This window comes from Ambystoma mexicanum, chromosome 5q, assembly GCF_040938575.1.
Source record: "Ambystoma mexicanum isolate Mex_15411 chromosome 5q, UKY_AmexF1_1, whole genome shotgun sequence".
NCBI classification, from domain to species: domain Eukaryota; kingdom Metazoa; phylum Chordata; class Amphibia; order Caudata; family Ambystomatidae; genus Ambystoma; species Ambystoma mexicanum.
In genome coordinates this window covers 414,745,545-414,770,332 of record NC_090933.1, presented here as the reverse complement: position 1 = coordinate 414,770,332, position 24,788 = coordinate 414,745,545, and the positions used below count along the sequence as shown (strand labels likewise).

Sequence of the window (24,788 nt, the reverse complement as noted above, 5' to 3'; positions counted from 1 at the left end):
CCTTGGCGACGACGGAGGGGTCCGCCTGACTTGCCTCGTCCCCTGTAAGCTTCCTGAGACGACGAAAGGGCCGCTTGACGGTAGGTGGAAAATCCGCCGCCGGAACCTTTGGAGGCGCCCTTGCCTCCACCGCTCCGAAAGGGCGGCCGCCGTTGCTGGAGAACCCCGAGATCCCGGGCCGTCTCTGTGTCCGCTTTAATGGCTTGAAGGGAATCGTCCACTGTTTTCCCAAACAGGTTGTTCCCATCGAACGGCATGTCCAGGACTCTGGTCTGTACGTCTTGACGGAAGTCAGTAGCCTTGAGCCATCCACGCCGCCTAAGGCACACGCCGTTGCCCAACTGGCGAAATACAGTGTCGGCGATGTCCGTCGCAATCGTGATGGCGTGGTCCGACGCCACCTCACCTTCCTGCAAGATCTCCAGGGCATCCGCCCTCTTGTCGTCCGGTAGGAAGTCCAGCAGGGGAGCCAGTTTGTACCACAGCTCCCTGTTGTACCGGGCTACGATAGCCAAGGGGTTAGCCGCCTTAATCGTCGTTGCTGCAGACGAGATGACCCTGCGCCCCATCGTGTCCAATTTCTTTCCCTCGCCGTCTGGCGGGGAATTCGACGTTGAGGCCGCACCCCCCCCCGCTTTCTTCCTGGCCGCCGCGGAGACGACGGAGTCCGGGGTAGGCTGTGCCCGGAGGCACAAGGGGGCCGCGTCTTCTCGTACCGGTCTCTTCTAGCCGGCGTCGTGGATGGGTTCTTGAGGAGGGCGAGGCCCTCATCCCAAATATCGTCCAGTAGAGGTACCGCGAGGACCGTCTTCCTCTTGGCCTTGCGCCGCTGATAAAGGAAACCTTCCTTCTTCTCCTCAGGGCAGAGCTGGAAGAGCTCGGATGCCCTGGCGATCATGGAGTGAAAAGATCCAATCTCGTCGGGCGGGGAAGACCGGGTGGGAGGAGACGACGGCAGATCCTCGTCGTACACCTCGTCGTCCGTACCCGTCGTGGCCGTGTCAGTCCCCGTATCATCCCCTCGAGTTGTGGACGGGGAGGAGGGCTGAAAAGGAGGTGGAGGGTGAATCCTTCTTTTCTTAGGAGGGGGGGTGCCCGAAGGGCCTGGTTCCGGGTACTCCGACGGGAGTGGTTCCTCCACTGGTAACGGCAGTCGCGTCCTTATCTCTGAGCATAAGGACTTTATAGCCAACAAAATGGCCGCCGGGTTGTCTTGCAGCACTGGCAGAGGGGAATCCGACGGGCGGTCAGGGGAGCCGTCGGTACCCTCGACAATGTTGTCGTCTCCTGCGTCGGGATCCCTCCCGACGGGCTGGTCTTCTTCCACGCCAACGCTGTGGCTTAAGACCTCGATCAGTTCTTCCTCAGAGGTTGAGGCCGGATCCACGACGACCTCCTGCCCCCCCTTTTTCTTCTCCGTCGGAGGTTTCACAGGGGTCCTGTCGATGGGCATGAAAGAGGACTCCCTCCGCGGTGGCAGGGAGACTCTGAGCCCCGAGGTCGCCACCACTGGTGTAGCCTCCACAGGCTGAGCCAGGGCCGCCGCGACTGTCTCGATAGAGGCCTTGGCCGGATGGATTAAGGCTTTCACCACCCTTGGTGCGCTCACCGCCTTCTCCTTGAAGGGGGGGGGGGGAACACTGCCTCGCTCCCCCTCTGTCTTCGAGCTAGACCGGGGCCTCTCCAGGAGCTTCGCCGGGTGCTCGGCCTTCCTCTTACCCGACCCAGAGCGTTGGCTCGTGGTTGATGGTGCCGGGGAGGGTGCGCCCTGCCTGGCGCCCGTAGAGCCCGACCGTTCGGCGCTCCCGGTGCCAGCGGACTCGCGGTGCTTGACCTTATGTTGGACCCCCGTCGCCGGGGCGTCCTCAAAGGTCTTAGAAGACCGCTCGGATTTCTTCCTCTTCTTCTCGCCGGACGGGCTCTTCCCTTCCAGCCAGTTGGCGAGACGTTGATGGCGGTCCTTCATGGTCCGCTCCGACATGTTGCCGCAAAACGCACAGTCCTTCTCCACGTGCGTCTTGTCCTCATGTAGGCAGTAAAGACAAAAGGAGTGTTCGTCTTCCTTAAAGACATTCTGCAGCTGGCATCCAGGGCAGACCCTGAACAGCTTTCCGGGCGTCGAGCTTCCCTTCTCCTGGGCCATGACCGAGATGGGCCTGAGAAACCTCTGGAGTCCTCCAAAAGCGTAGCTCGACGAATCTTCACCCTTGAGGGGCGTAGACGAATCCGACACGGGTCCCCGTTGATCAGATGGAGTCGGTGGAGCTTGAGGCTCTTTTGACCGAAAAAAAACAAAGTTTTTGAGAAAAAACGTGAAAAAAATAGCACTAACGCTCGAGAGCAATAGCACGAGGATCCCAACACATGAACGTGCGGTAAAAATCTGAAAATGGCTTCCAGAGGCGGGGCTTAGGTAGAGGGCAGTCATTGGCTGTGGTCAGTATGACGCAGAGATCAGTGATTGGTTACTACTACGAAAGACAGATCAGAAACGAAACGGATACTGGTTTTTTCTTTACCGAGGATTCCCAGCCTGACGACGGGGAATATTCATGAGCATGTGAATCCATGCCAGACCCCATGCTGGAGAAAGGTGTTTGTCCTGTAATCTGACAAACTCAATACCGTCCTGTCCCAAAGCCTAATGTTTGCCGACATGCACAGCTAGCCACCAAAACCATCTCTGAGCAAGGTCTTTTAAATGCTGAAATGGGCTGTTTTTGGGATGCCGTGACACCAACAAGAACAAGATCCCTGGACCCTTATAGAGACAACAAGGCAGTGAATACCTCACAAGAAGCCATCCTGTTGAGAAAAACTGCTGGGCACTTCTTTGGGTAGCCTTGCACTAAACGCTGCCTTATGATGAAGATCATAAAAGGTCATCATAGTCACAGGGAAGCGGGCATAGGAGTCACTGGTAGAGGCATTCTGGGGCCAGACTCGGTCTGGCTGGAACTAGTTCAAGGTCCACTTTCTGGATTCATGATCATGGTGCCTGTTGCTGAACTTCAGGAACTGCAGCAGTCCCACAATGATGGAGAAGGGCAGATGATGCAACTGGCAGTGAGCAGTCTTCAAGTGAGCAAGGACCGGATGTCAATAAAGAGGAAACAAAGAACTAGCTTTGGTGGGTAAACTAAGCCTTGAGGATAGGAGCAACGCCATAAAGATGCCCTGTGATGCCCCATAGCACATGGAGCAGCCTAGTGTCCAGATCCAAGATGGGGTCACTTACCAGATGTACAGGCAGTGGAGATCTTTGGGTGCTGAGAGAGATAAAAGCATATCAAAGGAAGAGCAGTACAAATAACTAGTTGTCCCCACTGGCTCAAGGGAGGGAGACGCTGCTTCCCCTGGTTGAAGAAGGCAGAAAGCTTTGCTTGGCGTTCGCATGGCCAATGTCCCCTTCAGCAGCCAACCAGAGGCTCTCCAGGATCCTCTTGGTGCTTAAGTCTTCCAACAGTCTTGCCCTTCAGTTCCTCCCCACCCTTCACCTTCTGAAGGATACACATTTCCCCCTCTCTTCTTTCCGTCACCTCCTTTTCCACCTTTGTAGTTTCTCCACTCCTCACTTCTTTCAATACTTTCTCCAACCACTCTCCTCCAACTCATGTTCTTTCCTTATCCATCCCTCATCATCAGTTTTTCCTTTTTTTTTTTAAATAGACATCTATTCCCTTCACCTTCTTCGCCCCATTGGGCCACTCTCTCACACCACAAGATACTACAACTGTCTTTACCCCTTTGGGTACTCTCCTCATGACCACAATTCTTCTCCACTTCTCCCATTTTTTTTTAACTTCCCTTCCCGTCACCCAACTGGGTCTCTCAACTCCCCAGCATTTGGGTCTGCTTTTATCCAGCCTCAAATGTCGTCGCTTCAGCCTCCAGTCGGCAGTCTTCTGGATCTCTCCTCCAGTCTTTTGCTGCTCGCTCTTCCCAGGTTCCAGGGGCTCTGCACCAACAGGTCGTAATCTCCTTCCCCAGCTTCTTCTCTTCCTTTCTCCAGCCAGCACTGAATGAGCTTATCCAACTGCCACCACCTACTGACTGGAACCTTGAGGATTGGTTTTGCCACCCCCGGCCCCCTTTCCCACCTCACCCTGGCGGTTTTGTGGGGGGAATTTGGGAATTATTCTTCTCTGGGCCTGGACAGATCTGGACCACAGCTTAGAGTACTGAACTGTCTCATGGCCCTTTAGCTGCTGGCTGACTGACTGTCTTGGGGGAGATCAGTCTAGTTCATGTACTTTTTAGTTCATGTACTTTCGCTTTACAAGGATTTGGAAGCAGCGTCAAAATACGGCCAAGGGGAGACAAGCATACCAAAGCTGGGAATGCATCTCCGACTTTTTTTTAAAGGGACTTTTTTTTTTTAAAGGTCCGGCATAGCAACATTCTCTGAGGAAGTCCCCATTTTGTGGAACCGTCCCCCAACCTCCCAATTATTCACTAAGAAACAAAACTGGGCCTTTCGTTGCACCATCTTTGAAGCTAGCAATTCCTGTAACTAAAAAGCAATTTTTTTTCTCATAATCACATCAGGCATGTAATGCCGCCAGGCCCAGGCTGACACGGCGCCCCCTCCCCCCCTATCCCCTCTCCCCCAATCAGGGGAAGGCTAGGGGAGTCACACAAGATGGGAATAGGCTGGCATCACATTGACAGCACTGCATACAAGAGCATTCCAATAGGCACAAATGGGTCAGCAGACTGCTAAAGGCAGGTCATGGGTGTCAGTGTTCAGAAGCAGGTTACACAAAGCCTACTGCTGCTGCTATTACAAGGGGAGGAAAGCCTAAAGCAGCTTGGACACAGAATTCGAACCAATGATACAACAAGCTGAGAGGGTCATGTATGAGGCACACAACCTCCAATCCCTAAGAGACTACAATCAGGACTCCCCAATGTAGAACCTTGCAGAGAGCACAGCCTGGGGAGGGGATATAAATACATGGTCAGAGGGCAGCAGTGTGGGGAGTTACAGTAGTGAATTGGTGCAACCAGAAAGCCAAAAGTGGTGCGGAGAGGTTTGAGGGAAGAGAGCAACAGTGCAGGTTGGAAGGAGAAAGACCTAGAAGGAGGAGAGCAAAGGGTCGGTCACCGACATCTTGGTGTCAGCCTTGACACTTTTTAAACCCAGAAGGTTTGGGTTTCGACATTTTAAGTTTTATCGACTGAGTTAGAGAAATGTTTTGAGGCGAAGATCATTCCTGAGGTGTGACGGGAGGACGCGGGGGGGTTGGGGGGTGGGGTCAAGAAATAACAGATCACGGGGCGAGCCATTTGTACTGACGTTTCATCGGGCCTTAAAAACTAAGTGCAGAGGGACCTCAATGCTAATGCTGCACGTTGCCCGCTGCGGTCTAAATGTTTTCACGATCTGCTGCCGCAGGAAGATCTAAGGTGGGGAAGCCATGGGATGACAACCCAATAAAACTGCATTTTAAACTCCTGTGTTGCTTGAGTTAAGAGTACTCTACATCGAGTTAACTATGTTAAGGAGATTTATCATTTTTATGCTTCTTCCCTTCTCCTAGGGAGACCCCCAGCACGTTTTGCTGGAGTTCTGGATCTTTTTCTTGCCATCCTGAATGAGTGGAGCCTTTTTCCACTCAAATTCATTCTTATGCACCTCCGTCTTTCGGAACTGTGTTCTCTGTGTTTTAACGTTTACTATGGAGTCTACTTTCCTCCATATCCAAGGCATCTGTGTTTTACTTTTGCAGCAAACGGCTCCTTATGGTGGAATAAGTATGGGAGAGACCAGAAACATATCCAACCTAGAGAAGCCCCGATGTACAGCTGGGGAAATTTTTTTTTTATAAAATAAAAGTGTAACCACTCTCCTTCTGGTGAACGAAACGCCACACCTCTATCAGGGATGGTTCTCTCAATAAAGTGGTAATGGCATAGAAGTTGACTGTCAATTTTGGTCGTGCCATGGATTTATCCATTGTGGGATCCACCATGCAATAAAAACCCCTGCAGAGTATTACTCCCCCCTCCATGAAATCCCGGACAATCCCCCTAAGCCCATCCAAGAATTCCCTCGGCTTTTCATTCATAGAACGCCCCCAGTGTGACCCCCTCCCAGGTCCCCTTTAATCATCAGATACCACCCTTGTGTGTCCCTCAAGACATCCCTTACTCACAATGGCAACCCTTTGCAGACCAAGATATCCAACCCCGTTTCTTCTGCCCGCTTGACGCAAAGTACCCCTTTGTGTACTCCCTGACGACCAGACGTTTTTTTGTCTTCGTTAACTAAGTGGGTCTCCTGTATAAATGCAATATCTATCTCCAGGGAGGCGAGCCTTTGGACAATCGCTCTTTGCTTTATGGGCGAGTTTAAGCCTCTAACATTTAGGGTCAGGCAGTTAATGCTCGGGTTAGCCATCTTGTATTCTATCCCTGTTGCTGTGTATTCCCAACGTGGAGGGACAATACTGCTTCAGCCAAATCAGCGGGCTGAGAACCTCTCACCCGATACATGTCATCCCGTGACCCAAGAACCAAATCCCCATAAACCATTACAAAACGTACCCCTCCAACCCCCCCACGTTAACATAACTGTCATCTAACATAACTGTCATCTGCCAAGTGAGAAAAGAGTGAGCTTGACCCTTTCCATTCATCCCCCCCCCCCGTGCACCATGACCTTCGTCTGTTGAAGTGTGTGCCCACTCATTTATCTTGAGGAAGGGTGGGCCTTGCGTCTGTAGTGGATCCCCGCACTTCGCTACAAGCCCGCACCCAGGCCAAGGGTTTCTCATTATTTTAGGGACACCTCATTCTTTGCCCAAGCTAGGCGTCACCTCCGGAGGCTTCCTCAGCCTCCTGGCTTTATCCCAGTTAGTATCTTTGTGGCCTCGGGACCCCTCTCTCTGGGCCAAGACCTCCTGTGAACCACTTATCAGTGGTCCTGCCTCCTCTCCTGAGCCAATCGCGTATTTCTGGTTTTTATAAATCGAAGAGAAGCTTACATAGGAACCCCCATCGATATCTGATCCTTTGCGCCTGCAGCCAAGCAGTCATCACGTGTAACTTCTGCCTGTTTGCCAGGGTCCTCCGCGCCAAGTCCTGGAATAGCGCTACCTTCTTCCCACGGAACAGGACCGGTTCTTGCATCCTCGCTGCCGGCATGATGTGTTCCTTTTGCTGAAAGAAGTGAATGCAGGAGACCACATCTGGCAGCAGGTTGCAACGCTGTTGTAGCACAGTGTAGACCCTGTGCGTTCAATCTATTTCCACCTCCGCAGTTCGGGAAGGTCCAACGGAGCTCGAAACAGGTCCTTCAAGTAGCCCCCCCCCCCCCCAGTTCTTGATCAGCAACATCCCTAGGTATTCCGCGAATCCCGATATTTTGCTGAGAGCCATTTTCGAGGTCCTCCTGCCTGGCCCACAACAAAGCGATCTGTTCCTCTAAGCCCAGGACTCTGTTCCGCCTGGTCGTGGGCTTTTTCGCCTAAGATGTGCTCTACTTGGTTTACCCTTGTCTCGAGCCCAACCATGTGGGAGTTTAGGTCTGCAACAGTCTTCAGCCTGGACACTTGTGTCCTTGATTTCCTTTGGGAGGTCTTCTTTTAGTAAGGAGAGCATTTCCACCAGGTCTTCCTTAGTGAAGGCTGCTGGCATCGCTGTTCCTGTAAAGGGGGGAGGGTGGGGGAGTGGATCTCTGCCATGATTTCTTCAGGGTTACCTTCGCTTTCTTTCCCTTGAATCCCCAGTAGTGACTTGATGTCCCCTCGGCCCATTTTTGGCTTTGCCCCGCCCTTTGACATCTTGCTGGTCTCAGAGGACCCCCACTGTGGAAACTCCTCCGCTTTTACCCCCACTGCATAGACACCGTTAGCAGGGCCAGGCGTCACCTTCAGGACTCACTATGTGGCTGGCTGAACGCTACCACCGCAGACGCTAGGCCTTTCACTGTCCAAAGATGACCAGGTATCTCCAGTCAGAGCCTGCCAGGACCACTGCCCTCTCCGAGTCCTCTTAAACCCTGGTCCCATTGCGGCCAATATATCTCCTCTGTGTGCCCAGAACTATAACTCTTGGAGGTTGCAGGGGACTCTGGTCAGCCAGGCTGTTTCTTCTGTGCAGGATATTCAGCCAGTGGGAGGACCCCTTCACCTGGGTCCACCTTCAGCCTATCTCAGTTGCATTAGAGGGTCTTCCTACCCATTTCCCGGTTAGGGCTAACCTCCCCCACAGGGCTCCCAGCCCTTTCACCCAGGCGGCCAGACGCGTGAATTAGGAGCGCTCATCCCAGTGTGCCTGCGCCTGTCTCTGCCAGCCCGTATACCATCCAGGAGGTGGTGATTCAAATCTTGCCCAGTGATTGCAGAGACACGCTTTCTCCGCCAGGATTCCTAATGGTTTTTCACCCAGGCAGTGCACTATGATTTGGCCACGGCCACGCAGTCCACTCCAGCTTCACGGCACCGGGCTTCAGTAGGCAGCCGCCTTCAGTGAGCGGCCGCAGCGATGTGGGGGCCCCACCAACTCAGCATGGTTCCCGAGTCACGCTGGCACCAGACCTCCCCAGCTTCAATCTGCGCCTTACTTGGGGGTGGGTTCCTCGAGGTCCGGAACTAGCAGGCGAGCTCAGGCGCAGAACGTCATACTCTTTCATTATTCCCTGGGGGATAACAGAGCCAGCAGCTTAGGCGGCCATCACTCTGTGCCCCCGTAGCAGTCTCGGACACAGTCTGGTTTTACTAGTTGCACTCCCGCAAAACAATATACATGGGTCCCTGATTTGCTGTTAGCCTATGCAGAATAAGTCTGCCTAGGTCACACTTAACTTTAGTACTTATTCCCCCACCCACGTCCCCCACCACCTCCCCTGCCCCCAGATTTATCTAGGCCTACTGTTATTTAAATAAACCATTTATTTGTACAATTACGTAGTGTGTCAGTGTTTCTTTGGACCATGTGTATTACAATTTCTTTGTACTGATTCTACAGCCCTCTGTCCCTCCTAAGATACGCCTGGCTGCTAAGTCTACACTACCATGAATTCAGGTGCTACAGCCTTATACTAAGAGTGGAGTCTTGTACAGTCTCAGTTGAATGGTTTTAACGAAGCCCAGAGTTGGGCTTCAGAAAAAACGGACCCAACAGGGTCAGACTATAGAACTGAATAGGTTTGGAACAGAGGACAATGTTATTTAATGAAGACAGCCTGACGAGCACAATTTTTGTTGTTTTGAATAATAGGGAACCACCATCAGAGTGTAAGGGAAAGGACAGACATTACTTTAATAATAAACCAGAACCAATTGGTAACATGTTTGTGTGGCCATCTCCTATGCCTGGACTTATCACATTAGCCAGAGGTTTTTCTCCCCTTAGACCAGGACTTGATTTACAGGTTTTAATGTTCTGCCTTCAATGGAAGTTAAGAACTTTGATGTTCGACCTCTGAAAGGCAGCATTTCACCACAATCTATTTCTCATACAATTCTAGGAATGCTTCTTCTCTGGTACAGCCAGCAGCCTTTCTCAAATGTCTTTACTGGGTTTCACCTCGTACGCACTCTTGGCTCCTGTGACTATCTTACCAGTTCTCCCTCTCAATAACGGCTGGCATCTGTCGCTCCAGCCTGAATGCAGTTTTGGTCAGTCTATCAGTTTGCTCACTCTGGTAAACTTCCCAAACCAGAAAATCCCTGGCAGCTTAGAGAATCTGGTATCCACCTTTGCCTCTCAAACCATCTCAGCAGTGTCATTCTCGTCTAGCTTTTGATTGTGGGACTCAGGTCATTGCTACCGCTTATGGGTTCTGTATCAGACATACGTCGACTCCAGTGCTTGGCTTGCCTTCCTGAGTGTCCACAGCTTTTCCTGCATATCCTACACTGCATCTCACAACTGCCCCTCTCAATGGTTTCTTTGCCCTCCTATCCTACAAGCTCAGTCACATGCCCATTGTCAGCTAAGACTCAATTCCTCAACGTCTCAGAGGGCATTTCCTACATTCGTTAAGGTCAACTGAAAGCATTTCCTCCGTTAACCTCTGTCAACCTGTTACAGAAATTAATAGTACTCTTAGTCCATAGTCCCCTTTCCTCCATACTGCATGGGCGTCCGGCGCTAGGGACGGGAGACAACCTTTTTCACCAGAAAAAAACGTCTTCCCCTTAAATTTAGAGGCGCAGCCCTTGGAGCATGCGCTCCCCTGACTCCACCCACCGGCGCCACACCTCAGTCTCCATTGACGCATCGACAATATGATCATTGCCTAGTAATCAGTATTATTATTAGGTGGGGGAGGATGGTGGGCCCGTATGGAGAAAAGGGGAAGGGAATAGTTTCTTACCTGTAACTCCATTTCTCCAGCATTGGTATCTTTCATGGATTCACATGCTTAGAATATTCCCCGTCGTCAGACTGGGACCCCTCGGTACACATATATAGCCTTTTCCTATAGGAAAACTTCCGACACTTTTGTGTCCCATCTACGTCCTTTTAGGACCCGCCTACGCATGCTCCGTAGGCCGTCCCAGTATAAGAGGCCCACCCCCACGGCTCCCCTTCAGATTTCGGCCCCTCCAAAGTAGGCAGGGTTAAACTTATCAATCAAATACATTGCATTCCGGGGAGGCTGGCGGGCGCATGTGAATCCGTGAAAGATACCAATGCTGGAGAAATGGAGTTACAGGTAAGAAACTATTCCCTTCTCCAGCATTGGATCTTTCATGGATTCACATGCTTAGAATAGATTGTACAGCAGTAACACCTGAAACGGCGGTGGGAATGTAATGTAATATATCTTAATACACAATGCATATGTACAGCCAGAATACGTTAACTCATATAACCTTACCCACATAAAGTATACTGTCATCAAAAGGTAGAAAACAGATTCTCCACAGCGTGGAGCTTACCTTACTGAAACAGATCGCGCAGGACAGCTCTTCCCATCTGCACCTCGTCCGCATGCTGCCTGGCAAGGCAGTAGTGGCGGGTAAACGTGTGGGGCACTGACCATGCCGCAGCCTGGCATAAGTCCGTCAGCGGAATTCCTGCCCATAATGCGGCTGAGGAGGACATTGATCTTGTAGAATGGGCTCTAGGATGTCCTTGCAGTGGCCTTCCAGCCTTGGAGTGACAAAACGCAATCGTCGATGAGACCCATCGAGCCAATCCCTGTTTAGAGATTGCTTTTCCTCTCTTCGACGGACCATATGCGATGAACAGTTGTCGAGTAGACCTGAGTTCCTGTGTACGATGTAGGTAAAATTTCAGAGCCCTCTTAACGTCCAAGGTATGAAGAGCTTTTTCTGCTGTCGATGATGGGGTCGCGAAGAAAGTAGGGAGAACAATGGACGAGTGTTTGTGATACACTGTCGGAACTTTTGGGACGAACGTCGGATTAGTTGCCAGGACCACTTTGTCCTTAAAGAATCTGAAGTATGGCGGGTCTACGACCAGCGCTTGCAGTTCCGAGATTCTCCTAGCTGATGTGATAGCACTCAAGAATGCCAACTTCAACGATATGAATTTTATGTCGGACGTGGCCATAGGCTCAAAAGGCGGTTTCCTTAAACCTGCCAACACTGTGTTGAGACTCCAAGTTGGAGGGAAACATTTTACCGGGGGAAAGTTTGAAATAAACCCCTCATGAAGTGTTTTACAAGTCTGTCGCTAAATAGAGACGACTGTCTCTTCCTCGTGAACCTCGAGATGGCCGCCAGGTGCACCTTTATCGATGTGAAGGATAAGCCCCTCTCCGCCAAGAGAAGCAGGTAAGGTAGAACTTGTTCCGGCGTCACCAACAACGGTTGTAGGCCTCGTTGTCCTCGACACCATTCACAGAACCTCTGCCACTTATAGGTGTAAGATTTGTTTGTAGAAGAGGCTCGAGCCGCCTGCAGAATTTTTTGACAATCCTCCGAAACGTCTACAGCACCGAACTCCGAAAAGTCAGGAGCCAGGCTGTAAGGTTGAGACTGTCCGGGTCGTGATGCCACACCGTGCCTTTGTCCCGGGTTAGTAGGTTCGGGACTCTCGGGAACGCTATAGGATGTTCCAGCGACAGGTGAAGCCGGTCGGAGAACCACGGTTGCCGCGGCCAGTATGGTGCCACTAGAATTACCCGGCAACTGTATCTGCGTATCCACTGTATTGTCCTTCGTATGAGAGGGAACGGGGGAAAAGCATAAAGGAACATGTCCGTCCATGGGAAGGAGAATGCCTCCCCCATGGAACCCTCCTGAGGCCATTTGCTTGCGAATTGCTCGCATTTCTTGTTGTCTTTGGTCGCGAAGGCGTCCAGAGGGGGGTGACCCCATTTCTCGAACACTTTCATCAGTTGAACTGTGTCCATTTCCCATTCGTGTATCTGGGCCATGCTTCTGCTGAGGGAGTCTGCTTGCGAGTTCCTCACTCCCGGGAGGTGGTGAGCAACGATGGAAATTTCGTGCTTTAATGTCCAATGCCATGTTTTCTGGGCCTCTGTGGAAAGAGTTCTTGATCACGCCCCTCCTTGTTTCCTCAGATAAAACATGGCCGTTGTATTGTCGGTCAGTACTCGTACTCGCGATCTCTTGATGTGTGGTAGGAATGCCTTCAAGGCCCATCGTACTGCTCTGAGCTCCAGCACGTTTATGTGTAGGAGTGACTCCGTTGGAGACCAGCGACCTTGCGTTTGGCGAGAACCCATGTGAGCTCCCCATCCGGTTAGGGACGCATCCGTGACTATGGTTCGCTGAAACTCCGGTTCCTGTAGGGGTACACCGTTGTTCAGATTGTGGAAACTCCCACCACTGAAGGGTCCGAAGCAGCTTGTCGTCGATGGTTATCTTGTCTGACCACGATCCTTGGGGCTGCGTCCATCGGTCCGCGAGGAATTCCTGGACTGGCCTCATGAATAGGCGACAGTTTGCCACCAGATGGATGCAGGATGGCATGGCCTCTAGGACCGAAACGTATTTTCTCACTGAGAGCTTGGTGTTTTGACGTAGTTGGCTCGCCAGCTGATTGAGTTTTGAGGTTCTGTCGAGAGAAGGCTTCACTAGCCCTAATTGGGTCTCGAACTGTGCCCCCAGGAATACCAGCGTTCTCGATGGCCGCAGAGAGGATTTGTCAAAGTTTATGGCGAATCCCAGCTGTTGTAGAAGCTTCATGGTGGCTTGTAACTTGTGTTGGTCGACGCTGGGGAGGATCCCCTTACCAGCCAGTCGTCGAGGTATGGGTATACATGGTGGCCTTGCTTCCTTAGCCAAGCCGCCACTGGAGCCAGGGATTTCGTGAACGTTCTGGGGAGGTCTTGAGCCCAAAGGGAAGAACCGTGAACTGGTAGTGAGTCCACCCTATTACAAATCTCAGGAATTTCCTGTGTTTCCGACACATTGGAATATGGAAGTACGCGTCCTGTAAATCCAGGGACGCTAGAAAATCCCCTTCTTGAACGGCGCGGATCACTTCCTGCAGAGTGAGCATTTTGAATTTTAGGCTCTTTAAAGATTTGTTGAAATCGCGTAAGGCTAAAATGGGACGCCATTTGCCGTTTGGCTTTTTTACGACGAAGTATCTTGAGTAGACTCCTTGACCTCTCTGTGATGTTGGAACTAATTCTATCACGCCCTTTGCTAACATGAGTGTTACCTCTTATTGCAGTATCCTCAGATGGGAATGAGCGGTGAACGCAGGTGGAATGTGCGGAGGGTTGTGTTTGAATTGTAGAGAGTGTCCGTTTCTTATAGTGTCCAGCACCCATTGATCAGTCGTTATTCGTTCCCATTCGTCGACATATGCTGACACTCTTCCCCCCCAGAACGGTGTGTTGTATGTCACTGCTGGTCTTTATTTTGCTCGTCTCTCGACGACGACGGATAGAATGGTCTTTTCCTGGACATCTGGAAGTTACGGCGTCGGTTTGCCGTTTGGGAGGCACGCCTGTAAGACGACCTGCCAAAGGATCTGTCCCCAGACGCAGAGAATCTGAAATTACCTGAAGCCCCTCTAAAGGGACGAAAAGACTTGTAGCTTCGGCCACTCTGGAGGGCACCCAATGAACGTGCCGTGTCCGAGTCCTCTTTCATTCCCTTTAGGGCTTCGTCCACCTTCTCACCAAATTGAAGGTCTCCCTCAAAAGGCATATCCAATACTTTGTATTGTACCTCTGGCCTGAAGTAGGTACATTTAAGCCATGACTGTCGTCGTAATACGACCCCATTATTGACTTGCTTGAAGCCTGACTCTGCGAGGTCCACCGCGATGTTTATTGCGTGATTTGAGGCTTCCTCACCCTCTCGGACAAGTAACATCGCTGCCTTCCTATGTTCTTCCGGAAGATGATCAAGCAACGGAGCTAGCCTGTGCCACATCTCTCTGTCGTATCTGGCTACGATCGCCAGAGAGTTTGCGGCCTTTACTGTGGTTGCTCCCATGGAAAGCACTTTTTTGCCAAAGGCATCCTGGCGTCTCGCTTCGTTTTCAGGCGGAGTCGTGCACTTGTGCTGGGCCTTCGCCTTCCTCGCCGCCGACACCCCAGAGTCTGGTTTTGGTTGGGAGGATAAACACTTGGGGGTAGACTCTGGAGCCTTAAACTTTTTCTCTAGGCGTCCTTTCACTGCCGGCTCTGAAAAAGGGTAACGCATTGTCTGCAACCCCTCCTTCCACACGTGGTCAAGTATTGGTATTGAGAACACAGACCTCCTTCTCTTACCCATGTGGTCGAACAAAAAAACAGTCCTTTTTCTGTTCTTCCTGGGACAAACCAAATTCTTTACACGCCTTCTCCATCATAGAATGGAATGATGCAATGTCGTCCGGAGGGGACGGGTGAGCTGGGCTTCTAGGGGTTTCCAACTCCACCTCCGACTCCCAGGTTGGATCCCTGGAGGGGGATGAGATATCCGACACGGCTCCCCTGTCAGAATCCGAATCTGGCAGCTCACCTTCCTCTTGTGCCAGTGCTGAGATTGGCGTGAGTAGGTGCGTCGGTGGACGGGGCGGGCCGGGCCCGGCTCGTCGACGGGTGATTGTGGCAGGTTTGCCTGAGGTAGTCTCTGGTCCAATGACTGTAGCAGGGACTGAAGCGTGGACAGAATTTCCAACGACAAAACAGATTGAGGATTGAGAAGAGGGGCAGATCCCGGTATACCAGATCCCCTCGTCGACGACTTGCCCGCCACTCGTAGTCCTAGGTCTGCTGGGCCAGCTATTCTCTCGCTCTCGACCTCCGAGGACAGAGACACAGCCTGTTCTTGCAGTAAAGTATCCAGGGGGATCGGATCAAAAACCTCAGGCCTCCTGTAGAACCCCCGTCGACGAGGCCATCGTCGTCGTCGGTGGGACGGTGGATGCCACCGGCGTTAGTGGCAGGGTGGAGGCCGATGACTGGACCGCCGTCGACGATGGTGACTTAGCAGGTGGTTTAGGCGGTCCAGCCTTTTCCCCACTTGGCCTGCTTTTACTCGACTCGTGGTCGATCTATGATGATCGCCCGAGGAGGATTTTTGCCTTTCCTTTTCATGCTTTTTTGATGAAGATGATTTTTTTGACGAGGAGTCTCTAGTTGAGTGACTCCCAGATGACTCTTTTTCCGTCGGTCGAGATTTCTTCGCCGGTGGTTCCGACGAGGTAGCGCGGCGTGATGTTTTCGCCGATTGTGTGGAGCCTACCTCCAAAGGGGGGTATGCCCCCGCTCCATCATTCAGCCATGCCACCAGCCGTCGACTCCGGTCTTTGAGGGTTTTTTGAGAAAACCCTTTGCATATGTCGCAGTTATCAGCCGAATGATGAGGGTGGAGGCAATATATACAATCCATATGTCCGTCCCCCTCGTAAACTTTTTTCAAGCCGCACGTCGCGCATGGACGGAACAGTGCTTTTCCTGACATGGACGACATTTTCTCTAACTCCAACTCCAGGTATACAACCTTGTACAAAATAGTAAGACAACGCAAGGAGATCCCACTACTTTGGAGACGGTTGAAATCTAAAGGGGAGCCGCGGGGGCGGGCCTCTTATACTGGGACGGCCTACGGAGCATGCGTAGGCGGGTCCTAAAAGGACGTAGATAGGACACAAAAGTGTCGGAAGTTTTCCTATAGGAAAAGGCTATATATGTGTACCGAGGGGTCCCAGTCTGACGACGGGGAGTATTCTAAGCATGTGAATCCATGAAAGATCCAATGCTGGAGAACTATTGATTACCCTTACGTCCCGTCCCCTTTCCTCCATACAGCATGGGCGATTACAACTGAATGTAGCCCCAGGGTGGAGAGGTGACCCTCTAAGAAAACAAGTTCCTTAGAACCACCTGCCTGAAAGCCGCATCTGACTTCGATCCGGCGTCCAAACAGTAGTGCTTGCAGAAAGCCGAAGGGATGGCCTAGGTAGCCGACCTGCCACGGAACCTTTCTCTGGAAAGCGACAGCCGTGGCTTTGGCTCGGACAGCGTGGGCATGCATGTTAGGTGGAAGTGGTTTGTGGTGCCCCTCATAGGCTGGGATGCCCGATACCCAGGCCTTCACCCGCCCCCCCACCGCCTCGAAGGTGACAAAAAGCAAGTCTGACTAGCAAAAGCTCTTGGTCCTGTCCAGATAAAATTTCAGAGTGCGTCTGACATCCAAACAGTGCAAGACCCTTTGAGCATCGTCCTTAGGAACAGCAAAAACACACAAAATAAAGGTAACATCATCTCCTCATTTAGATGGAAGGCAGAGACTACTTTAGGTAGGAACGCAGGGTGCGCTCTCAGGACCACCGTATCCTTGTGAAAGGTTAAATAGGGTTCTGAAGCCACTAGTTCCTGAATTTAAGAGCTGAGCACCAACAAAGCAGTTTTAATAGTGACCAGTCTGATGTCCGCGGACGCCACTGGTTCAAAAGGCTTGTGCGCCAGGGCGCCCAACACTATACTGACATCCCACAAAGGGTGTGGTTTCTTGATGGGCAGGTAGAGCCGGGTGAGGACTGCCAGATGTCGTTTAACCACCGGGTTGGCAGAGGAGAAGACCTCCTCCTCCGAATTCCTGTACGCCCCTTTGGCTGCCAAAAAGATGTGGCATGTGTCCACTTGCACCCCCGAGTCAGCAAGGTGTGCAGAGAAGAAGAGCACATTGTCCAATGTGCATGTAAGGGATCTCAGAGTCTGCTCAGTGCCAGAACCTACACCATTTACTCTTGTACTGGCTCCTGGTAGCCTTGCTCCTAGCGCCCTGAATGATGTCTAGGTTAGCCTGTGACAGCCACAGATGCTTGTGTGACCTGCTCAGGAACCATGCTGCTAGGGCTAATTTTTGTAGGGGGCGGGAGACACTGCCCCCCTGCTGCGCAACGAAGATTAGCTGGGCCCACCTGCATGTGAATAGGTGGCCTGGCCGAGAGGCTGAGAAGCTCCGAGAACCACGGTCTCGCCAGCCACCAAGGAGCTACCAGAATGATGCGAAGGTGACGAGATTCTTTTATCTTCAGATCACCCGGTGGACCAGAGGTGTAGGAGGGAAGGCATACAAACTACTGGCACTTCTGGTTGGCTCAGGAGGCAAATTGATCCACCTGCGGTAACCCCCCATCCACACCCCCCCCCCCCCCCATCTGCTGAAGATCCTGGGCAGGACTTGATCGTTCAATTGCCATTCACAATTGTCCACTCCCAGTCTGCTGAGCCTGGCCGCTTCCAGGTTGGACTCCCCCGTGAGGTGGATGGCCATTGGGTAAATGTTTTTTCCCCAGGGCCCATTCCCACATGCTGATTGATACGCTGCACAGCTGAAAGGACCTGGTACCGCCCTGCTTGTTGACATAGTACATGCTGGTGGAGTTTTCGGGATGAGGACAACCTTTCTCCCAATGAGCAGAATGAAAGCTTCGAGAGCTAGCCAGATGGCCTTCAGCTCCAGCCAGTTGATATGAGACTGCTTCTCCTGAAGGTTCCAGACTCCATGGACACGGGTTGTCCAGAGTGGGCCCCCCCAGCCTTCCAGAGAGGAATCAGTGGTGATGGTGACCTGCAGGGCTGGCTGGCGGACGTTCTTGCCCATCCGCAGGTCGCAGTCCTTGGACCACCATGTGAGGTCTGGTTTGAAAGAAGGAATAATGCTGACAAGCTCCGCTTGGGAGCCCCACGCTGATTCTATGAGGCTGCTAAGTGCAGCTGTAATCTCATCTTCAGTCTCGTGTGAGGTACGGCCAGTAGGACCGCTGCCATGTACCTAATAAATTTTGGTACCACCAGGCCGAAATCACTTCTTGGGTGAGTAAGTGAGTATGTGCCCTCTTGATAGCCATGATCTTGTCCTCCGATGGGGAAAACTCTCTCGGAGCTTGTGTCCCATATCAGACCCAGAAAGGTCCGCTTCTGTGCAAGCTTCAGCTGAGACGTTGAGGTTTATCGAAAATCCCAGCTTGTGGAGTGTGATCATAAGGGCGGAGGAAGTGTGCTGAACCTCCTGCAGAGATCTCGCCCTGACGAGCCAGTCGTCCAGGTTCGGGTAGACGTGGTGGCCCTGGGCCCGGAGGAGGGCTGCCACTCCATTCATCAGTCTGGTAAATACTCTGGCGGCTGAGCTGATGCTGAAGGGTAGCACCTTGTATTGGAAATGGCAGTCCATGATCCTGAACCGCAGGAAGGAGCGATGAGGCTGCCAAATGGCGACATGTAGATGAGGGTCCTTCAGATCCAGGGAGCACATCCAGTCTCCCCTGCACAGTGTCTCCACAATGAGTGCTGGCGTAACCATCTTGAATTTTTGAAGAGGAAGGGAGAGGATGAGGTTGGAAAGGTCCAACACAACTCTCAGGCCAGCCTGGTTCTTTTCTATGGAGAAAATCCTGGAGTAGAAGCCCAAGCCTCGCTGGAAGGCTGGGACTTCTTCCACTGCCTGGCTATCGACGAGCAACCAAATTTCTGCCAACGGAATTTCTGTCCCAATCTGTGGGAGAGGATGGAGAAATAGGTAGGCAGTACCCTGTGGATACTAGAGAGGATTCATGGGTCCGTGAACTTCTGACACCAAAACTATGCGTGAAGGGAAAGCCTGCACCCCCCCCCCACTGGAGACACGTGGACCCGAAGGGGCGCCTCATGCCTTCTTTCCCTCTGAGGCTGTTGCAGAGGGGGGGGGGGGACTGAAAAAGCCCTTAAACCCCACCATTTTGTTGTTTGCGCCAGTGCTGTCTCTGAGAACAGTCATGCTGTCTGGACCTCTGTTCTTGGAAGCCCCAGAACCCGCCGAACGCCTGCCCAGTGTTGGACCGTTGATGCGACTGGGTGTACGCCTTGGCCGTGGCCTTGGTAAGGATAAAGACTTTGCAGTTTGCAAACTGTTTTTCTTTTATCCAGCACCTCATCGATGGTGGTGTGAAAGAGGTCACTATCCTCGAATGGAAGGTCCAATATCCATTCCTGGACGTCCGAGTTGAATTTAGGCTAAGCCAGGCAGTCCTCATGTCTGTGAGATACAAATAGCCTGGCCAGAGTCGTCGATGTGGGCCACGGTGGACTCGATGTCCTGCACCACCAATTGAGCCTCTGTCAGCCCCGCCTTGAAACGTGCCTCGCTCCGCACCGGAAGTTCTGGAAGGAAGTCAGCGATTTCCCGCCAAAGCCTCTGGTTAACGGCTGCCAGCATGGCATCCGCGTTGGATTGACGAAGATGCAGTGAAGCGTTGGAATAAAGCTTCTTCCCATATGCCTCCAAGATCTTCTCCTCCTTGCCTAGCAGGGCTGACAACGACTGAGGGTTTGAATAGAGTGACGCTGCAGCAATCACCAAAGAGTGCAGTTGAGGGTGTGCAGACAGCAAAGTGGATCCCCCTCCATTTGCCTATATTTGGCGTCAAGGCGCCGATTGACAGGCTGGGCGATGTGGGGTTTGAGCCACCCCTTTTTGGCCAGGGCAACAACGTCCTTCTGCATTGGGGTCCCTGTTCTAGCCACGGGGCGTTGAGTGAGGACCTCAGCAAGGACCCCTGCCTCCGGTTTTTAGAGCTTGGGTTGAGGAAGGCCCAAGTACTTTGCCAGACCTGCGAGCCGAAGGCCTTAGCTGATGATGGTGCGTCCGGGTGTTCTTCCTCATCCGTGTCCACCAGGGCACCCGGCTGGTCTGGTGCGGGTGGAGGAGTGCTGGGCGCCGAGGGTGGCAGTGTGAAGACCAGAGCCGGAGGCTAGTGTGGAACCGCCGGAACTGTGGGAGGCAGGGCGGCTGGAAATCTAAGGAGCCGGCAAGGGCAGTAGGGGCTGCACCAGGTCCTGCGGCGCTGGAGCCATAGGAGAAATTACTAGGCGCAGGGGCCGGAGGGAGCAGGCCCCTAATCACATCCCGGAGGGTGCCCCCTTCACCCATCTGAAGAGATCTCATAAGTGAGGGCATTTTCTAAGAACCTGTCCTCACAGGCCGGGGTGGGGGTGGGGGGGTTATAGGTGATGTTAACCAGGTAGCGGGTGGCTGCTGGGGCCAGTGTCTAGCTGGCTGCGAGGTAAACCTTCCCTGAGATGCAGATAGATAGACCGTAGGCCATGTACCTAACCAGTTCCACCTTGTAACTCGTTCTTCCACCTGCACAGTTTCCATGGGTGGAATCGGACGAGCGGTCATATTGTCTGGCACGGCGGCCATCTTGTCAAACTGCGTGCCAAAGTCGTGGTGCTTGGCTCGCTGGTCCCGGCCTCCTCCAGGACAGGGCCTGGTAGGAGTGTTGCCCTCTGCAGTATTGCCAGTAGTGCTGCGTGCAGGTGCCCCCTCGGACATCTGGCCGGTACTAGGGCGTAGCCCCTCGGGTGTACACCCGGTAAAAGAAACTTGCGGTCCCTCAGCACTGTCTCTGGAAGGATCGAATGACCCCTCGGCCTGGCGGCCGGTAGCTGAACTAGCCTCGGTACCGGTGCGAGAACCTGAAAGGTTCCTCCCACTCGGGCGTTTCCTTGGGAAGGAGTTGCCCTTGCGGGGTGCGATGGAAAAAAGCAGCTCTACCTTGGGCCTTGACTTACGTCTAACAAAGTCCTTCAAGTCCTCTGGAGGAGACTTCTCAAAGATCTCCCTCCAACGAGCTAGCCTGTTCTTCAGAGCATGCGTTGTAAGCGTGTCGCACGTTGAACAACGCTCCCAGCCGTGGTCAGGCCAAAGTAGCCAAGGCAAAGGGAAATTGGACGTAGGGAGAGCCCTTCGTAGGCTGGACACCTGCTGAAGCCCGCTGAAGTGGACATGCGCCAGGGAGGAGCGTGGTGCCAGAGGACTGAGTAACTGATTGATAAAAGACAAAGACGGAAGAAAGTATCCGAGGAAGAGCGCCTGGTATTAGATGGCCAAAGCCAAACCCAGGAGCGCTGGTGAAATCGGCCCATTCCCGTCGATGCGGAAAGGGGGGCTGGGGTGTAGCGCCGGTGGGTGGAGTAGAGGAGCGCATGCTGCCAGGGGCGCGTCTCTAAATTTAAAGAGGAAGGTGGTTTTCTCTGGTGAAAAATGTCCTGTCTCCAGTCCCTAGCAAGGGACACCCATGCAGTACGGAGGAAAGGGGACGAGACATGAGCTGGGACTCCCTGATCCAGAAGCTTCAACTTCACAGGTGTCTGCACAACCAATGCCTCAGTTGAAGCTGGTTGTGTACCACATGCCACAAAGGAAGTTGGCAGATTATGTTGGAAAATCCAATTTAAATAATCCCATAGACGTGATGAAAGGGAGGTAATAATTTGCAATGCAAAAAAAAAAATATATATAGAATAGAATATGGGCTGCCAAAAGCATACTCTATGGTGTGTGGCACACAATGGTAATCTTTCAGTAGGCTTTCAATCTTGCATGTAGATGGGACAGAGCTGCTATTCTTTTACACACAACTGTTTTTGACAAACAAAAAAAGCTTCAAGGGGAATTGTTCCTCAATCTTGGAACAGATCGCAAACTAGAGAGCACTGTAAAAAAGGGCTGAAATTCTGTTCCTACTCTGAAAGAATACAAACTAGAGACATGTTCAAATGCCACAATTTGGGTGGAAATTTGAAAGCCATGTCACACTATTAATGCAAATATACATTATATACACACACACACGCATAGACAGCAATTGTTTGCCGTAAAACACAAGACATGTGTAGTTCAATTAACATTAATGGGAACAAGAGATCAGCCATAAAAAGCTGTGCTACCTTAAGGTGGAACAGCGTGAGATTCAGAGTCATCCTCTGAACACAATGACAAATCCCCTAGGGTCCTGGACTTTAGGGAGGTACATCTCCCTTATTTACAACCAACGGGCCAGCTGTACATGGTCCACGGCCCCAAAACCACACAAGAGCCAGTGAACAATACAACCCCCCCACCCCCAAACCCCTCCCAGAAAACAGTAGGCCCAGTGTTAGGACTGACCTTCTGTACTCTGGCATGGGGATAGATGTATAGAAGGCCAACCTAGTATGGTGACAGGAACAAGTCGGGGAGCTGTAGCCAAACCAGTTTAAGGTAGGTGGACTAGTGGTCTAGTCTAAGTCTCAAGAGGAGGTGAGCTTGTAAGGGGTCCCCAATGAGTACACACACAGTGCAAAGTTGGGGAATACACTGGACAAACAATATTTATTTATGGCCATATAAACACTGAGAAAAATGACTGCCAACAGGTATTATCACGCAACACTAAATAGACATACAATCACAGGAGTAGGGCAAAATACATATAAAGACCCCTGTAAAAGAAGGAGTATTAGTATAAGCACTACAGGTCCACAAAGTTACGGTACTAGCTTCAGAAGTCCATCCCTACGATGTATGGGTCGCTTTTCCCGCCATCACCTTCAGCCCTTGATCAATCCTCCCATCGGCTAATAATGCTGGTGCAAGGTCTTCCAGTTGAAAAGAACTCGGTGCAGGGCCCCTATCAGGACAGGACTGGACGCAGGTTTCAGTCAGACTTCGCCTCCTATCTCGGGTCCCTTTGATGCTAGGACCACAACATTTTGCAGAGGTGATTCTTATCACACACGCTGAGGATCCCTGAAGTTCCAGGCCTCAACTCGGAACGGCAACGTCTACAGCACGGTAGCCCAAACTCTGTGCTGGTCAGTCACTGGGCAGTCCAGGGGCACATCCGAAGGCTCTTCTTTGTAATTACGAACTGTAGTCGAGAATGGATGTTCCCTCCACCTAGAGGATTTCATCTCCTTTGCAGGACTTCTGGACATCTTCCACAAGACAGCAGCAGAAGTTGGTCGCCAGGCTTGCTTCCACTGTTTTCTGGTCTCCTTGCGGGTCTTGCAGCTGGACAGGACTCTTGGTTTCTTTCAGGAACTTTGGAATGGGTGCTGGGGTCGTCTTCTTATCCAAAAAGCCAGGTAAGAGCTGAAACTCCCACCAGCCAATAACAGAACAGACACCCCCCTGGCCCAAAAATCAGGACCACTGGTGGCACAACTCATGAATACCACTGAGACACACCAAAACCAGTTTGTGGATGGGGACAAGATAGTCCTAACCCACTTCCTGGCAGCAAACACCCATGGCCCTACAGTAGCCCGCCAAAACCTTCAGCTTTCCCGGGCACTAGAAGTTCATATAAGGATTTTCCGGGCCTCACATGCCAGGAAGAAGACCAAGGAACAAATGAAAAACCACGTAGCGCAGCCATGTTTGGACACTAGCCACAGTTGGTAACCAAACACTGTATGGCTAAACGAAATACACCAAAGAAATAACAAAAAGTAACTGCTGCCACCAGCTTGTCCCTTAGGCATACCTAGAGTAACCAAAAATCCTCTGAGTGTTAGTCTAGGGCAAAACAATAAGCATACCCAATCTCAAATGCATTGTACAATGATAAACAGTTACTAAAGTGCTAACAAGTTAGCAAAAATGCCAACAAAGTAACAAGGCGAAGGGAAACGAGGTTTCCCAGTACTGACAGCCTGAAGGGCTAGGCTTAGAGGAGCCTCAAAGCTGATACTGCTGCTCGAATGAGCTGGGCACTATATCCCTAGAAAGATTACAAATTGCAAGCTGGGTGGTATATCCCTGAATACAGCACACTATTTGTTAATCCCATATTTCGCTTTTTGCATAAAAAAAGGTTCAAGACAGCAACACCCTGTTCAGTTATAGATAAACCCATGTACTAGTAGTTCATCCTACACTCCATCCATCCAATGATAAAAGCGTTGAAACCATATTTGTGCCGCGAGTGCGGTCATGTCACCCCTAGAAAATGAAGATAAAATGTAAGAATAATTGGATTAGACTTGGGCACCAAAAGGAGAAACACTTACCTCAACCAGGAAATCTACTTCATTATCGGCTGCAATATTTAAACCAGAAACCGCGTTGAAGAGTTCTCGGTCATTCAAGACTTCTGGGACACCACCTTTCTGAAAAAACTGTTAAATAAAAGTAAGTTTTACTATTTACACATGCCACTTTGCCAACAAAATATGTGGAGAAAAATTAAAAGCACTACCAGGGCCAATAGGTGGCCTCTGTAACTGGAGGCATTAACTCAAGAGTGTAGGCTTACAAACGTACGCTTTATAATCTAGACATTTTCCAAGTAGCCCTGCAGAGACCTTCCCTCCCACACAGGTCTCTAAATATTTTAAGACAGAGGAGAACAAGATTAGGGGATGAAGTCCTGCTGCTATTACTAACTCCCCTCTCCTCCAACTCCCCCGTTAGCAACCAAGGACAAACCTTATGGAGAGAGCAAGGTAGGCAAGATTACAGGGTAGCCATTTGGCTCTGAATAAAGAAATGCCTGTACATAAAAGATGCATGAAAGTAAAACTACAGTTAAAAGTTAAGTGAGATAATGGTGCAAGTTACAGGTAATCAATTCTGGTTCTG

At 51.5% G+C, this 24,788-nt stretch overlaps 1 protein-coding gene across 1 annotated transcript in view; it reads right to left on the bottom strand.

Moving 5' to 3' along the window:
* Nucleotides 1-24,788, bottom strand: part of RIOK3 (RIO kinase 3) — a 112,223-nt gene that overhangs the window by 22,631 nt on the left and 64,804 nt on the right. Inside the window, exon 13 of the mRNA XM_069620901.1 lies at nucleotides 24,218-24,325. Within this exon, the coding sequence (XP_069477002.1) occupies nucleotides 24,218-24,325 (108 nt within the window). The remainder of the gene's footprint in view (nucleotides 1-24,217; nucleotides 24,326-24,788) is intronic.